Consider the following 18,252-nt stretch of genomic DNA (forward strand, 5'->3'; position numbering starts at 1 on the left):
AACTCAGAGAGACCTGCTTCCCACAGTCTCTGAAGTATGGGTTTTTTTTTTTTCTCCCATCAATTAAAATCTTGGTCAGTGCTGGGAGGTGGTGGTGCATGCCTTTAATCCCACCAGAGCAGAGGCAGGCGGATTTCTGAGTTCAAGGCCAGCCTCGTCTACAAAGTGAGTTCCAGGACAGCCAGGGCTACACAGAGAAACCCTGTCTCGAAAACAAACAAACAAACAAACAAAACAAAAATTATGGTCAATGGTGCTTAGTAGTCAGACTAATTGTTAAAAAAAAAGTTTCTTCTGTCTCTATCTGGCAATGGTGACAAAACTGAGATATAAATGAAGAGAGACCTGGCTCGGTAGCACAGTAGTAGACCACTTGCACAGCTCTTTTTAGGCCATGAGTTTGCAGTCTTAGACAGTGAGCGGTCAGGCAGGCAGGGGATGAAAGGGAAAAGAACGCCTTAAATAATTATAAACACAATTCTTGGGTGGGGACTTTATTTCGTTATGTTTCTGAGACAGGGTCTCATTGTGTAGCCCATGCTGGCTGAACTCACATTGTTTTTCTTTTTTAGATTTATTTATTTGTTTGAGATAGGGTAATGCTATGTAGCTTTGGCTGGCCTGGGGCTTGCTATATAGACCACGCTTGTGGGAAGCCGTCCTGAGCTATTCCGACTTATGCTTACTCATGGCCCTAAGGTGACGGCTGCTAAATACGAGAACAATTAACTAGAGACTTCCCCGTGAACTGTCGGTGCAAGAAGATTCCCGAGAATACCACAAGATGTTCCTGCCCTAACCGCGGAATGTTCCTGCCGGCGTTAACTCCGGGTGTCCCCACCTGGATGACCTCCTCGCTTCCTGCTTCCATCGCTAGGGGTGTCTCTGCCCTTCCCTCCTTTATCTGGTGTGAAGGTTAATTCCTTCTCTGTAAGCCTTAAAACCCACTTACCTCCCCGACATTGAATGAAGCCTTGACACAACCCAGACTGACTCAGATTTTGTTAGCGTGCTTGGCTTCCCCTTCTCTCTTCCCCCCCCATTTTTGACCCTCAGGTAGTGCCTCTTCGAGACCCTGGAATAACTGGACCTGCTGGACGGGTCACACGCTGGCCCTGAACTCAGAGATCTGCCTGTCTCAGCCTCCGGAATACAGGGATCAAAGATGTGTACCACCATACCCAGATCTTTTTTTTTTTTTTTCATTTGTAAGGGGGTTCTGCCTACACGTATGTTTGTACACAACATTAACATAGTATCTGAAGAATCCAGAAGAAGGGACCAGATCTCCTGAATCTGGAATTACAGATTGTTGTAAGCCACCTGTGGGTGCCAGGAATCGAACCTGGATCTCCTGGAAGGGCAGCCTGTGGTCCTTACTACTGAAACAGAATTACTTTGTAATCCAGGCTAGCCTCAAACTCTCAGTGGTTGTCTTTCCACGAACCTTCCAAGGGATAGGATTGTAGGCATGAGCCATTAAACGCAGAGGTAAACATAATGGCTTCTAAATATGGGGTTCCCCAAATGTGTGAGCTCTTTAAATAGTTTTAATAGAACTGATAGGCCTTCAGTATGATTATCAACTTAATCTCAATGTGTTCAAAATACTCTACATTTAACATTCTCTGAAAATTATATGCATTATTTCATCTATGGCAATGGTTACTTTGTTGTAAAAAAAAGGGGGGGCAATTAAAAAAATAGAAAAAATTTTCATAACTTGCAACCCAAAGAAATTCTTCTATAAATGCTGCACTGTAGGAACGCTCTTTGGTGTGTAGCGTGAAGAGCTTAGGGGCGAGAAAGCGAGCAGAAAGGAGTGAAGCCCACGGTTTGGGGTAAGGCAATAAGGGCTTTAGGGAGAAGAAGACCAGTCAGTCAGGATCTAGCAGTGCTGATGGAACACAATGTATATGGCTGGGCTCTTCTTCTTCTTCTTCTTCTTCTTCTTCTTCTTCTTCTTCTTCTTCTTCTTCTTCTTCTTCTTCTTCTTCTTCTTCTTCTTCTTCTTCTTTACATTACTGAGGGCTTGTTCTAGATGGGGTTTCTCTGTGTAGCCCTGGCTGTCCTGGAACTCACTCTGTAGACCAGGCTGGTCTCAAACTCAGACATCTGACTACCTCTGCCTCCCCAGTTCTGGGATTAAAGGTGAGCCTTACTAACACCCATTATTATTAGATATTTGCTTATTTACATTTCAAATGGTATCCCCTTTCTGAGTTACCCCTCCGAAAATCTCCTGTCCTACCCCCACTCCCCCTGAACACCCAGCCTTTTTATTTTTTATTTATTTATTTTTTTTACTTGTAGGTATGTATGTGTATGCATTTGTATGAGTATATGCATCACATATATACAGTGCCCATGGAAGCCAGAAGAAGGCACTGTGTCTCCTGGGATTGGAGTTAATAGGCAACCATGAGATAACATGTGTGCCATGGTACTTCGAACCAAACCCTAGTCCTCTGCAAAGGCAGCCGGTGCTTTAAACTGCTGAGTCGTCTCTCCAACACCTAGCTTTGTTAATTTTTTAAAAAAGATTTATTTATTTTATTTTATGTATATATGAGTACACTGTAGCTGTACAGAAAGTTCTGACCCATTGTGTGGTTGCTGGGAATTGAATTCAGGACCTCTGCTTGCTCTGGCCTAAAGATTTATTTATTATTATATCTAAGTACTCTGTAGCTGTCTTCAGACATACCAGAAGGGGGTGTCAGATTTCATTATGGATGGTTGTGAGCCACCATGTGGTTGCTAGGATTTGAACTCAGGACCTTCAGAAGAGTAGTCAGTGCTCTTAACCGCTGAGTCATCTCTCCAGTCCTAGTTTTCTTATTTTTAAAATTTGAACGCAAACATCTTTTTCATAGAGTTAATGTGAATATGAAGTTGAGACAAAGCAAAAACTAACTGTAGTGGAATTTGTTTGTAGTGTTAACACTCTAGGAGGTAAGGAGTGACAGGCCCTTAGGGGAATCCTTAGCTATAAGTATTTGGCCAACCTGAACCTCTTTAGAGACCTTGTCTCTAAAGAAAAGATATCTTATCTGTCACATGATGTTTCAGTAAGTGGTAGATAATAATTACCATTATTCTTTCTTTCTGAAGCAGGCTTCAATATCCCAGACTGGGTGAACTTGAAGCCCCGCTTCCTGCTGAGTGCAAAGATTCCAGGCACATCCCGCCTTTTACCTTTTTCTATTAGATTTATGTAGAGTTCCGTAAAGTTCCTTGCAGATTTCTGTGACTCTCAGGAGTCACTTCTCTTATCAGAGCCCACAGTGTACGAGTCTCTGTTGGTACTTGGTCTTGGCACAAAATACTTGCCTCACAATTATTCAAAATCCTTCAGGGCAGCCAGCTCTGAGACACTTACCCTTAACATCCTGCCTAGAGAGGAAAAAAAGTACTTCGTATACTGATCAAACCAGCCTGCTTTAATTACTTGTCTGCTGTAATTAATTTGGCCATGATGATTTGGGTCTGTGGTCTTTCTCCTCACATCTTCAGGATTAATTAAATCCTGTGACTGAATTAAATAAAACTTGTGACTGAAACCAATCACTAATCACCTATGGCTGAGTTCTGTTCTTCTGGCAGCAAGGTGTACCTACATTTCCTGTGCAGGTTAACTAGCCCCAGCTCCTCCTATGGTGCCATTGTCCCTTATTTATTTTTTTCATTGCTGTTACCAATGGAGTGACAATTAATAACTGCTTTTGTGACACTTACCATCCCATTTGCAGGGCAACACAGCAGACTGGCACTCAGATGGCAGAGTACCAGAATGAAGCGAATCATAAATATCTTTTGGAACAGCAATTCTGAAATGCTTTGAGATACAAGATGACAACAAAAACATTAATTTTACTATTTTACAAATTTAAGTTTGGCTTATATATTTTATTGAAACGGTTATTCTTTAAACATACACATTCCCCCATCTGCATTTTCTTACAAACGTTTCTTCCTCTTCTTCTTCTTCTTTTTTTTTTTTTTTTTTTTGCTTTTTCCCATTAGTTTTTTTTTTCCCCCTTTTCTATCTGTTTCACATTAAAGACTCAGCTGGCTTGGTTTGCAGGGTCAATGGAATACGGTTTTGGGGCCACTCTCTGTCTTGTTTGACCGTGAATGGCTGATTCTGAGGTTCTGTCATTACTAAGACTTCAGCGCCTTATCTCTCAGAATTTCTCAGCTCCTAGTATAATATTTGGTGTATTTTAATGTAGTTTTCCATTGGGAAGAGTTTCCAAAGTAATTTGGGTATTCGGTGGTCTCGGTTTCTAACAACGCGTTTAAAGGATTGGAATTTCCCTTTCAGACAAAGGGATCTGATCCCTGCTTGCAAAGCACCAACAGGAAGCCGGATGCTGAAAGGCAGGGAGCAGGAAGAAAGCTGCCCCTGACAGCACGGCTGCAGCCTTTCCGTCGTAAGCCCGTCGTAAGCTTGTTGGGCTCAGGGACTCCAGGAATGAGAATGCTCAGAATTAAATAGCAGAAGAGACGTGTTGCTTGGATACCATCCTCCAAGAAGGATAAAATGTAGTCAGAGTAAGGGGCTTAAAAAAAAAAATCTTAGTGAGATAAGAGTTAGTATAAGAAACACTCAAATATGCCGGCTCTCTCGAATGGACAGGCGCCGGTGCTGTTCCCTCAATGTATCTCTTTAAAAGGAAGACAAAACTCTGGTTAGGACGGTCACTTTAGCATGCACAAAGCCCACCCAAACGAACCCAGACAACTTAACACAAGCATCATTTCCTAGGCACTTTTGAAGGAAATGTGTGTGCACATCCAGTGAGAATGCTCTTATGCCAATTAAGCGTAGGAACAAGACGCCAGAGACTCGGGGCAGTAGTGGGCGAGCATCGACCTTTCCCCTGGCTGCATCGGAGTCCTTTTTCAGAGAAGGTTTCATCTCAGCAGCCACAGGGGACTTCCTCTTTCCCCTAGCCTTTGCCCTGGTCAACAATAGGAAACTCTTGGCTCCACCCACCACAACCAGCTGACCTTGCTTTGTTCCTTGAAGGGCTCCTTCTGGTTTAGCAGCTAGGCCTTAAGTGCCCTGATCGGCAAAACCATTTTAAAAGGCAAGTTACTTGTCCTGGAGAGGCTTTTTGTTTGTTTTTTTCTTCTTTTAAATTTCTCAGACACCTTCCTTCTCCAAGTGTGAATTGTATTGATACTTTTGCTGGTAGTGAATCCTTTCTGCTAATCCCTTCCCAAACGCCACAGCAAAAATGCTAACAGCCAGGAGCTGAACCCGCTCCCACCGCCCACTTGTTTCGCTCACCAACTGCTCCCTAATGGTAGTTCATTCCTTCCAGCCCATCGCAACACTTTTCTTGGAGTCTATCTCTGAGAACAAGGACATCGGGAATACCGTTCAACCTCTCAGCGCGGAGAGGGGAATGGGGGTTTCAGTGCCCTTAGGAAATGATCGCTGAAAATTTAAGGCCTAGAATCATCAAAAAGTCCCAAATTCACGTCCTTCTAGAATGAAAGAAATGAGAGAATCCTAAGTTTGGGCCAGTATCAAACGTCCTTTGACCTATTGAGAGAAAGGTCTACTCTCCCTCTCGATTCCAACCAGTCTTGAAATTCTGGTTTCACGTGTTCCCAGAAAGGGGAGCAGGAAGTGGTATGCAAGGGAATCTTTCAACATCCCTGAGAGACTTTCTCTAGAGGACTGTCCCTAAGGACATTAAGTGACATGTAGTGAGCATTTGTTTCTTCTAGAAACATCCAGCAGAGAAGTCTTTAGGGGAGCCAGTCGAACTGGAGCAGTGAACCACAACGCCCCGGGATAACAGCTTTGATAGCTGTTGGCGATCCTCTGAATATCGAAATGGAAAGCTCTTCAGAGAATCATGTCACATCTTGGTTGGACTCCTTCCTTAGTTATTATCTTAGGGTTCCACAGAATCAGGAAGATTGGCTGTTGTTGAGGTAAGAGAAAAAAAAATCACTTTTCTGTCTCCCACCATTTCAAATCCTCCCCAATTAACGTTCAAACCTTATGACACAAGAAGTCAAGTCAAAGTAGAGAAAAAAAAGTTTCCTTCTTTTTTTTTTTTTTTAATGTGAATTTCGTAAACGCAGTTCTCCCAGTACATGTTGCAGATAGGTATATTATAAGGCGTGGGCTTCTGTTTTGACTATCTGAATAATCACACTAATCCAATAAATTTGCAGAAATGAATAGAAAATTGATCTATGAGATTCCCGCTTCTTCTTGACTGTGGTGACTTGCGACATCCTAGGTAAGATGTTTCAGGTGTGTGTAGCCTTACCCTTCCCTTATTTTCACCAAAAAAAGCGTGGGCCCCTCCTCCCCTCCACTCTGCCTGAAGGCACAGTGAGGTCCTCGTGTTTGTTTGGTATCCTATGTAAGGAGGGTACTCCTCAGAACTGGTCCGTGCCATTTCTGCAGCTACTTGGAGTGAGCTCTTATCTGGCAGAGGGGTTTGCGTGGCTGGTGGACGAGCTCCAGTGACTAGGCTAAGATCCTGACTTTTGGGAAAGTGCAAGTCAAGTCCACTCTAAGTCAGACCGTTTGGAAGGCTTTGCTCTGGCTGGGCATTGTGCTGAGTGTGGTTTCTGCTTTGGTCAGGGTCGTATGGTGCACTTTCTTTGGTTCAGAACCTCTCACTTCCGGTCCTATGAGGCTGTATGCCTGGGGGGCTAGCCCCGGCTGCGGGGCTGCCTCACTCGACAGCGTCCGCTGGCTTCTGGAGGCACTGTTCCCGGTGGAGCGGGTGGAGGAGGAGCCCGAGCGCGAGCTCCGGGAGCCTGAGGAAGAGGAGCTGGGCTTCACGAGGCGGGCTCGGGGGGCTTCCGCATCTTCTCTGCAAGCGAACAAAGAACAGACGGCAAAGATAAACTTTAGTACTGCCGGGGCGGTGAAGATGCTCAAGAAATTACTTACTTCCTCCTGAGATTTTTTCAATAAACTCCTTGGAGCCATAAACCTTCAAGTCTGGGCGGTTAAGGAACTGAGCAGTTCCTCATTTCCTAAGACTTAATGCTCAGTTTAGGAAAATGTTTGTTGAGTGACTGCCAGAGAGGCCCAGCCGGTTGCACCAGGAGGACCCAGCTCAACAGGGGGCTGTCTAGATAGAATTGCTTTGATTTGGGGTTTTGTGTACTTTAACCCTTTCATGTCCTGTGGGTTATCCCCCTTTTAATTATCTATCCTTGCTAAGTGGAAATGAGTCAGAGGTAAAGTTGAGAATTGTGCTGGGTGATTGTTAGCATGACACAAGCTAGAGTCATCTGGAGAGAGGGAAATGTCTCCATCAGAATGGCTGGTTGGCAAGTCTGTGGGGCATTTTTTTCTGGATTAATGATGGCTGTCTGAGGGTACAGCTCACCGTGGGTGGTGCCACTCCTGGGGGAAGGCGGTGCTGGGTTCGCTTAGAAAGCAGGCTGAGCAAGCTATGAGGAGCAAGCCAGTAAGCTGCACCCCTCCATGGCCTCTGCTTCAGTGGACCCCCTCCCCCTTCCTGTCTTGAATTCCTATCCTGCCTTCCCTTTGTAATGGTCTGTAAAAGCTCTAAGGGGTTAAACCCTTTTCTCCCCAAGCTGCTTTTGGTCATGCCAGTTTGCCAAAGCAACAGAAAGCAGGCCAGGACACAGATAGTTTCACAATAAAGTGAATCACATCTTCTGTCCTAGACTGTAATTTCCCACTTGCCAGGATAACCTTTTGAAGAGATTAATAGTGCAGAGGACCTAAGGGATGTTTATAATGACTGGCTACCATGGAATTGGTTTGTAAAGGGGGTTTGCACAAACAGGGAGGCTTACCGGATTTCATTAGGTCTGTCTTCTTCCTCGTATCTGTCTTTGCTTTTCCTTCGTATTAGCAGCCATATCAGGAGGAAAATGAGCAGGGCTCCCGCCACTATGCCTGTCACTGCTCCCGCCACCATGCCAATGCTCTGCACATCTGTTTCCTCAGAAGCACAGACAGAAGTAACGTCAAACACAAGCTCGGAGATGTGTGTGTGCATTCCCAAGAGAGAAGCCCCAGACTGGGTTACTTCCAGGGCCACACCTACCCTGCGACCCTTTCATATTGTGTAACTGTGCCTTTCCACATTTTTGCAAGCTGAAGTTACTTTACTTTACTAGTTTGCTCAGATTTAATGACTAAGTCTGTCTTGGTTCACATGGTAAAACGGTTGGGAAAGTTATTGTGTGGTGTTAAAAAAAATTCAACCCTCATAGGATATTTCTGGGCGATCTCCTAGCTCTGTTGGAACCCCCCCCCCCAGGTTTCTTTCTCTAACTACCCCTTTCTACCAGTAAAATAAGATAGAATATAACCCACAGCATACAATTCTGTGTGTGACTGCTGGTGGCTCTCAAACTCAGAACTCAAGGCAAAATTTTATTTGCACATTAGTAACATATATGACACCTCCTAAATATTTATCAAGTGCCCACTCAAGGCAGCAGTGTTGCAAAGATCCATAGGAGTTTCTCTGTTTTTGAGTTTGCACTCCACAAAAGGGAAAAAACAAGAAAGAAGAGATGCAAACAATTTCAGACAGTGGCTAGGTGAGGACAAAAGCGGGCGACTGGCAATTTGGAAGGAGAATAGGGGATTACAGTCTCAGTCTGGAAAAGCGGTGTTTGAGTTGAGTTGACAAAAGTCAGGACCGTCCTGTGGTGAACTGGAGCCGGAGTGCTCCAGGCAGAAGGTCCAGAGGGTGCGGTGAATGTGAGTGTGTCTGGAGCACAATGAACAAGGGAAAGTGTGGGGAGATGAAGTCACAGAGACAGGAAGGAACCTGCTCTCATGGGACCTAATAGGCCAGGCAACCATCTGACTGTTGAGGCAACTGAAGAGTTGCATGGTTTGTGGTACACTGAAGAAAGCACACGGTGGCTGCTCTTGGGGGGATGGAGTGTCTCACGGGGAAGAAAGGAAGCAAGGATGAGCTTGGATGCTTCCAACAGTGCAGATGGCGGGGAGTGGGCCAGGCCGGACCTAATGTGCACAAGGATGTGGCGGCTTCTATTCTCAAAGTGTTGTCAACAGAAAGTAGTTGACTCTTGTCCTGCCTATTTTTATAAACGACATGGTCTCTTATTACAAAAATTTACCTTTTATCTACACTCCCCTTCCGGAGATAGGGTCTTCTGTGGCTTTGAACTCATTATGTAGGTCATCCTGTCCTCATTTACAGAAATCTTCCTGTTTCTGCCTCAGATTGCTCAGGTTAAAGGTGCACACCACCCACCATGCCTGTCTTCCCCCACCCCACACCCCCCAGACAGGGCTTCTCTGTGTGTTTGAAACCCAGCCTTGGTTTATAGTCCAGACTGACTTTGAATCTATGATCCTCCTGACTTTGAGATTTTAGGTATGAGTTTCCATGCCCAGTTGGTCCTGGTATTTTTTTCCTTCTTGTTTTCTTTAGAGACAGTGCTGGGATTAAAGTTGTGTACCACCATTGCCCGGCAAGTACTGTATTTCTGACCTTTCAAGTATCAGTTATCTTACAAATTTAACAAGGTCTTCTCTGAAAAAAGTATGAGCTGGCTTTCATGTCAACTAAACATCTGCCCTTTTTATTTGAAGTTATCATGTTAGTAAAAGTAAAAAAAAAAAAAAAAAAAAAAATCAGAGCTGTGCTGTGGTGGTGCACACCTTTAATCCCAGCACTTGGGAGGCAGGGGCAGGCGGATTTCTCAGTTTGAGGCCAGCCTGGTCTACAGAGTGAGTTCCAGGACAGCCAGGGCTACACAGAGAAACCCTGTCTCTGGGGGAAAAAAAGGGAAAAAAAAGAAAAAAGAAAAGTACAGTACTTGACAATTCGATTTGTAAATTGATGATGACAATTTAACAGACCTCTGTACAGCAGAAAGATTCCTATTCCAGTTAAATAGGTGACCAACTGACCACAGAAATCACAGATTTTGTAGAACATTAACTATTTTGCTGCCTGCCCCAGCAATCTTCACAGTCTCCAAGTTAAAGTGTCTTTGTCCCTAATCTAATGTCTCAAGTGGCCTTTGGACCAGTTTTAACATCTTAACAGTTCTTTCTTTTATTAAGTGATGAAGTAGTTTTCGGTTGGTTGGCAGGTTGGTTGGTTTTTAGCTTTATCTATTTATTTATTTTGTGTGCTGCCTGTGGGGCGGGGTGGGGTGGTGCTGGGTATGCTCATGCCCCAGCACTCTCCAGAGGCTGCCACGGGACAACTAGAGGAAGTTGGTTCTTTTCTCCACCGGAGTCTTGAATGTAGACCTTCAGACCATTAGGCTTGGGGCCAAAGAGCCTTTATCTGCCGAACACTCTCCCAGGCCCATGACTCACTTGGAGTAAATGAAATACACACGTGATCAGAAGTGAGGGCAGGCCATGTCTGAGACGTTGGTTATACAAAATCAGTGCAATTCTTAGTTCTCAAGTCTTTAGATCTCAGATGCCTGTTTCAGGCCGCATCTCATCAAGAAGCTCAGGCTGGGCTTGACCTCTCTGATCACACTTTCTCAGATGTTCACCATGAGGGAAGACAGCTGTAAATTTTCTTTTTCTTTTTTTTAGAGAGCCTATGTGAAGAAAGGCCTACACTCAGCAGCCTCTGGGCGCCATTTTAGAGGGCCAGCCTCCAGCGTCCAGGTCTAGCCATGTGTGCAGCACAGATAGCAGCCACTCTGTAACCTCTCCTGAGGAAGACAGTGAGCCTGGCTTCTCAGCTAGGCCGCTTGCAGAAACTCAGAGTCAAAAGCATACATTTTAATCAAAACACACCTGACCCTACTTTTTTGTTTTAATATTTTTTGAGACAGACTTTTTTTTTTAATGTAGCTTTGATTAGCTCTAAACTTCTGTGTGTAAGGGGGGGGGATGACCTTCAACCCCAGATTATCTGGTTTTCACCTTTTTAAAAAAAGATTTATTTATTATATTTAAGTACACTGTAGCTGTCTTCAGAGACTCCAGGAGAGGGAGTCAGATCCTAGATCCCATTACAGATGGTTGTGAGCCACCATGTGGTTGCTGGGAATTGAACCTAGGACCTTAGGAAGAGCAGTCAGTGCTCTTAACCGCTGAGCCGTCTCTGTCTCTCCAGCTCCTGGTTTTTACCTTCTAAGCATGAGGACTACGTGTATAATCTCTAAACATACTCCGGGCTCTGTTTGTCTCTAGAGTCTCTTTGTCTGTCTGTCTCTGTCTCTCTCTATGTCTGACACACTTGTACAGTGTATGGTGTGTGTGTGTGTGTGTGTGTGTGTGTGTGTAGGTGCTGGCATTCCCGGCTCCATAGTTCAGTTCTAGTCCAGAGGACTGGCTAATTCACATTGGTAACTACACACCCAGCCGAAATCATTAAATGGTTTTCTAGAAATAAAGAGTTTGACCTTCACTTTACTTTTATTCACAATTAAAACATCTTACACTAAACTGCAATGTAACAATACAAATTTTAAATGAAACATCAAAAAAGTCATTATTGGAAAGCTGGGGGTTTAGCTCAGTGGCAGAGTGCTAGCTAGTGTTCTAAAGGTCCTGGGTTTTCATCTCCATCATAACAGAAAGACAGCCCCAAGATACTCACACTGTACGGTCACCCGCACCACACACGTCTCCTTTCCCGCCTCGTTGCCTGCTGTGCACTGGTAGAGCCCAGAGGAGGCCATGGTGAGATTCTGCAGCAGCACCCGGCCAGGGTTGTTGTAATCTATAGAGACAGAAGCAGAGATGGTAAATCCCCTCCACGACAGACCCGTGATGGTGAATGGGTTGATGGATGAATTTACAGACAAGATCCTGTTTTGGAGCACGGGAAATGGGAAGATATTATTTTAAATTGTTGTGTATCCTCGGGAGCTACAAACCATTGGCAACAGAGGCCCTGGAGTTATTTGGGAAGCTGAGGCATACATGACATTACCTGCCACAGTCCTAATGGGCTGCAAAGTGAGTTCAAGGCTATTCTGGGCAACTTCCTGAGTCTGTGGAGAAGGGGATGTGTGTACAAGGTCCTAGGTCCAACCCCCAGTTGGAACCAAAAGGAAGAAAAAAGATGGAGAATATTTAGTGGATACTAAACCAGTTAATTTAGATAGACTCCCACCCTCCCCCACAAGAAAACCTCTCTCATTTCTGTGCCATTTGAAGAAAGAAATGGTTTTTTTTTTTGGTTATTATGGTCCGAGTTTACAAATGAAAAATGAAATTCAAGAGGTTTGAAAGCAACCCAGTCATATCCTTAAGTCCCTATAATCCCAGCAATTGGGAGACAGAGCCAGGACAATCCAGAGGTCAAGACCATCCTTGGGCCGGGCGGTGGTGACGCACATCTGTAATTCCACCTTGGGAAGCAGAGGCAGGCTGATTTCTGAGTTCGAGGCCAGCCTGGTCTACAGAGTGAGTTCCAGGACAGCCAGGGCTACACAGAGAAACCCTGTCTTGAAAAACCAAAACAAACAAACAAACAAACAAACAAACAAAACGTGCTTTTGGTCGTACTGTTCTATCACGACAACAGAAAAGCAAACTAGGACATGATGCTGTATGAGACCCTGCCTCAAAACCCAAAAACTCCAAATCAAACCAAGTCAGACCAAAACAAGCCACTGAGAGCCACACACGCACGCATGCACGCACGCACACACGCACGCAGGCAACCACGCATGCAGCACGCACGCACGCAGGCAACAACGCATGCAGCACGCACGCACGCAGGCAACCACGCACGCACGCACGCAGGCAGGCAACCAAGCAGGCACGCACGCACGCACGCAGGCACGCACGCACGCACGCACGAGATTGCCGTGCCCCCGGACGTCTGGTGAGCTTCCGACAGGGAAGATTTGGAGGCGTGGACGCAGTGATATATTTGGGCCCAGCACACTGGCAGGGGATGACTTACCAATTCTAGATTTGGGCGGCAGGTGTTCATCCTCTCCCTCCTTCTCCCGGATCCGCTGCCAGTAATACACAATGGGCTTGGTTCCCGAGGCAGACTCGCACTGCAGCGTCAGGTCACTTCCTTCGGTCGGCTCCCCTTCCAGCTCACACTTGGGCTTGGATGGTCTCACTGGCGAAACGATTTAAGGGCCATCAGTCAGAGCGTCTCCAAATGCCAGTGGAGGAAGCACGCCGCACTTAGCGCTTTGTTCAGCTCTCCGGCTTGCCTGGCTTTATTCAGTTTTGTGTTGAAATTCATCCAGCCATGCTTCACCTCCTGGAGCCCTGATCGCCCTCTCCTCCTTCGCCCGCCCCCAGCTGCTACTAGCAATGCTGGAACCTGCGGCGACTCAGAAAAGACAGCACTGCTATTTATAGGGACATTTAAGGAAAGCTATGTATAATTTTACTGATTGAAACAAGAATAAGGCTGGAGCGATGGCTCAGCGGTTAAGAGCACTGACTGCTCTTCCAAAGGTCCTGAGTTCAAATCCCAGCAGCCACATGGTGACTCACAACCATCCGTAATGGGATCGGGTGGCCTCTTCCGGGGTGTCTGAAGACAGCTACAGTGTACTTACATATAATAATAAGTAAATCTTTAAAAAAATTGTTTCTTTGTGGTGATGTCAAAGTACACACCACTTAAGTGCACTTTGCATAGGTGATTTTACCATTTGCAGCTGTCTGTCTATTGCCTCATAGACACCCTTTAAGATGCATTGCCGGGTGATAGTGGTGCAAGCTTTTAAGTCCAGCACTCAGGAGGCAGAGGCAAGTTGGATTTCTACTGAGCAAGTTCTGGGACAGTCAGCTACACACACACACACACACACACACACACACACACCGCTTGTCTTAAAAAATAAAGAAACAAACCAAACCAAAACCAAACCACGACAACAAAAAGATGCAGGCATTTATCTGGGGTCCTACTTTACCTAGCACTTTTAAGATGACGTGACTCCAGACGTAGCGTCCTGAGTTCTTCACCTTGCAGGTGTATCGGCCTTCATCACTGGGTTTCAGAGGCTCGATCTGCAGCGAGGCATCGCCCGCCAGGAAGTTGGAAGCGAAGGCCACACGGCCCTTCTGCTCCTCTGTCAAGTTATTGTAGACATGGCGGCTGGAATACGTAATAACCTGAGGACACAGAGACGGAGGCAAAAGGTGGGACTCAACCTTCTCCTGCTGTCAAGATGAGGAGAGGGCCAGATGTGGTAGTGCACATCTGTTATCCTAGCAGTCGGGAGACTGAGAAAGTAGGATCACAGCTTACGGCCAGCCTGGAATTCACTATGTGGACCAGGCTAGTCTCAAACTCAGAGACCCACCTGCCTCACCTGGGGCAGTGCTGGGGCAAAAAACATAAGCGCCACCACACACGGCCTGCCTTGCATTTATTTATACTTATTTATTTATTTTGTTTTTTCCAGACAGGGTTTCTCTGTGTAGCCCTGGCTGTCCTGGAACTCACTCTATAGACCAGGCTGGTCTCGAACTCAGAAACCCTCCTGCCTCTGCCTCCCAAGTGCTGGGATTAAACGCATGTGCCATTACTGCCCCGTGGGTTTATTTATAAAGTCCTAACTCCTTCATTAAATACTCAGAACGACTCCATTTTGGATGTCTTGGGTGTGGACATCTGCGCGTACACTGAGCCTAGGGCTTCCGGAAGGTTCGCAGCAGAGGTTACCAGTGCTTGCCTTAGGCTAGAGGATGGAGGAGCACGCCCTTCTACGACCCTTTCTTCCGCATTCTTCTACCGCTGGGATGTGGACTCTTTTCACTGCTCTTTTTTTTTTCGCGTTCTCTCTCTCTCTCTCTCTCTCTCTCTCTCTCTCTCTCTCTCTCTCTCTCTCTCGTCACTTTGTCACACTATCTGTCTCTTCACATTTTGTTCAGCAGTCCCCTCCCCCCACAGGTAGTTATTATGACTGTTCCACAGCCAGGCAGCAGGACATTTGTCTCTGTAGCCACCGAGTTCGTTGAGATGGGATCTCCAACAGCCAGGCGAGGTGGTGCACGTCTTTAATCCCAGCTCTAGGGAGGCAGGGGCAAGCAGATCTCCGAGTTGGAGGCCAGCCTGTTACCCAAGCAAGTTCCCTGACCTACAGGGCTGCACAGGGACACCCTGTCTTGAAAAACCAAGAGAGACAGAAAGAGAGAGGGGATGGGGAACAGAGAGACCCACAGGGAGCAAGTCCAGCCTGCGTCAGCTGTCTGTGTAGTGAGGATGATCTTACCGCCCCACATCACCACCTCCCAAGGTAACCGCAGGGTTTGCAGGTGAAGGTCCTTCTTCCACAGATACCCTGTTCTTCCTTTTTGCTCTTTTTTTTTTTTTCGAGACAGGGTTTCTCTGTATAGCCCTGGCTGTCCTGGAACTCACTCTGTAGACCAGGCTGGCCTCTAACTCAGAAATCCACCTGCCTCTGCCTCCCAAGTGCTGGGATTACAGGTGTGTGCCACCACGCCCAGCTCTTTTTGCTCTCAAATGTATTTGTCTATTTTTTTTTTTTGATTGATTTTTTGGGTTTTTTCGAGACAGGGTTTCTCTGTATAGCCCTGGCTGTCCTGGAACTCACTCGGTAGACCAGGCTGGCATCGAACTCAGAAATCCTCCTGCCTCTGCCTCCCAGAGTGCTGGGATTACAGGCGTGCGCCACCACCGCCCGGCTTGTATTTGTCTAGTAATAGTTTTTTCAGAAGATTTAGAAATGGAGGAGAAAAGATGAAAGTGAAGAAAAATAATGTTTAAAAAAATACTTTTTGGGGCTGGAGAGATGGCTCAGTGGTTAAGAGCAGTGACTGCTCTTCCAGAGCTCCTGAGTTCAATTCCCAGCAACCACATGGTGGCTCACAACCATCTGTAATAAGATCTGATGCCCTCTGCTGGTGTGTCTGTAGAGCGACAGTGTGCTTACATTAAATAAATAAATCTTTGAAAAAAAAAACCTGTTAAATCTTATCTGTCTTGCACGTGTGTGGGAGTGTACATTAGCATGTGGAGGTCGGAGCACAGCCTATGGGAATTGATTCTCTCCTTCCACCACAGGAGTGGGGGGGGGGGGAATGGAATTCAGATCACTGGGTTCATCACCTTTACTGGTTGAGCTATCTTCCCAGTCAGTGCCAATAATGTTTTGTTCTTGCCAAAGCTGAGAATCAAGGATCAAGGCTGGAGAGATGGATGGTTCCGTGGGCAAAGAGGTTGCAGTTCCACTCTGAGGACCTCATGCACTCACGTTAACAGCTGGGCATAATGCTGACACCCCTCCCCCAACACCCGCACACACTAAAGAAATAAATGAGCAAATAAATAAACAGGCAATGAATAAAAAAAAAACATTTAAAAATTGAAAGCCCAGCCAAACTGAATAATTAAGGATTAGAATTTAGGCCTAGCTCTGAGGGTCAGGTCATTCTTTGGCCTCTGTCTCCCCCTCCCCCTTTGCTTTCTCCATGGATAAGAATAAGTTTCTTATGACGCTGGAGAGATGACTCAGCAGTTAAGAGAACTGGCTGTCTGTGTAAAGGACATGGGTGCAATTCTCACAGAGATGCGCTCACTGGTCACAGCTGTCTGTATCTTTAGTTCCAGAGATCTGACACCCTCACACAGACACATATGCAAGTAAACCATAAAAATAAATTTTAGATTTCCCTAAGAGAAGACAACAATTCCTTACTGGTCAGTGCATCCTGCCTGCCTATCAGTCCGAGGCCCGTAGACCATCTTGGATGTCATTCCTGTTAGTCACATAAGCCATGCTGATCCGGTCTACCAAAGTTAGGTCTCTAACTGCAACTCTGCTTCCGTGTTCGGTATAAACTCCACAACCAAAGGAATGGCTGCTTCCCACTAAAAAAGCTACTCCTCTTGATTTCAATTACAATTGGGTGAGCTTTGCAAGGAGAGGCTTATAGACCCAGGATGCATTTCCTTGTTTACTCAGAACAGAGCAAGAAGGAGGTGCCAGAAAAGTTGCTGGTATTTGAATCAGAAAGATGAGCAGGCAAAATAAGGGATGAGAGGCGGGAAGAGGAGAGCGCTCCAGACGGACACACAGACGGGCCCCACAGTAAGCACAGAGGCATGTGTGGATCTCCCAGGCACATTTCTGGATGCAGAGGTCCCAAATCACTCTAAATGCCTCAGTGGGTCCCCAGCCACGTGGGGCTGCTCTGCCACTCATCAGAGGCCTTCCAGAAGAGAGTCAACTCGACCATCAAGCTGGGCACCTTTAATCCCAGCACTTCAGAGGCTGAGGCAGAGGGATCTTGGAGTTCGAGGACAGCCTGCTCTACAGAGTATCAAGAGAGCGCAGAATTACACAGAGACACCCCTTCTCCAAAAAACAAAACAAAACAAAACAAAAACCCCCAACCAAACAAAATAAACAACAAAAAACAAGCAAGCAAGCAAGCAAACAAACAAACAAACAAAGAAACTATCAGTCTCTCCATTCTATTTAAATCCAAACTCTACTGCTGTCTTCCAAACCCTTTCTGCCTCTTCTTCGAGAAAGATATTTTTTGTACTGGCTGGTTTTGTGTTAACTTGACACAGGCTGGAGTCATCACAGAGAAAGGAATCTCCTTTGAGGAGATGCTTCCTTGAGATCCAGATCTAGCTGTGGAGCATTTTCTCAATTAGTGATCAAGGCAGGAGGGCCCCTTGTGGGTTGGTGATCCTGGGTTCTATAAGAAAGCAAGCTGATGGGCTGGAGAGGTGGCTCAGAGGCTAAGAGCACTGACTGCTCTTCTAGAGGTCTTGAGTTCAATTCCCAGCAACCACATGGTGGCTCACAACCATCTGTAATGAGATCTGGTGCCCTCTTCTGGTGTGTCTGATAGCTATGCTGTACTCATATAAATAAAATAAAAAAATTAAAAAAAAAAAAAAAGCAAGCTGAGCAAGCCAGGGGAAGCAAGCCAGTAAGTAAGTAACATCCCTCCATAGCCTCTGCATCAGCTCCTGCTTCTTGACCTGCTTGAGTTCCAGTCCTGACATCCTTTGGTGATGAACAGCAACACAGAAGTATAAGCTGAATAAACCCTTTCCTCCCCAACTTCTTGGTCATAATGTTTCTAGACATTCTCTCTTTCTCTCTCTCTCTCTCTCTCTCTCTCTCTCTCTCTCTCTCTCAGCAAATATTACTAAGCCTCTGTGTCAGACACTGCTTGGCACAGAGAAGTTTTTGTTTTGTTTTGTTTGTTTGTTTTTCAAGACAGGGTTTCTCTGTGTAGCCCTGGCTTTTCTGGAACTCACTCTGTAGACCAGGCTGGCCTTGAACTCAGAAATCTGCCTG

The 18,252-nt window shown here is 45.8% G+C and overlaps 1 protein-coding gene across 1 annotated transcript in view; it reads right to left on the reverse strand.

The window, feature by feature from the left end:
* Nucleotides 1-6,068: 6,068 nt before the first annotated feature.
* The window catches only part of Clmp (CXADR like membrane protein), a 104,205-nt gene continuing 92,021 nt past the window's right edge, over nt 6,069-18,252 (reverse strand). Inside the window, exons 3-7 of the mRNA XM_052188624.1 lie at nt 13,879-14,080; nt 12,900-13,067; nt 11,583-11,705; nt 7,816-7,957; nt 6,069-6,854 (exon numbers count right to left, since the gene is read on the reverse strand). Of these exons, the coding sequence (XP_052044584.1) occupies nt 6,554-6,854; nt 7,816-7,957; nt 11,583-11,705; nt 12,900-13,067; nt 13,879-14,080 (936 nt within the window). The 3' untranslated portion in view covers nt 6,069-6,553. The remainder of the gene's footprint in view (nt 6,855-7,815; nt 7,958-11,582; nt 11,706-12,899; nt 13,068-13,878; nt 14,081-18,252) is intronic.

The sequence above is a fragment of the Apodemus sylvaticus genome, chromosome 7 (genome assembly GCF_947179515.1).
Source record: "Apodemus sylvaticus chromosome 7, mApoSyl1.1, whole genome shotgun sequence".
Lineage (NCBI taxonomy): Eukaryota > Metazoa > Chordata > Mammalia > Rodentia > Muridae > Apodemus > Apodemus sylvaticus.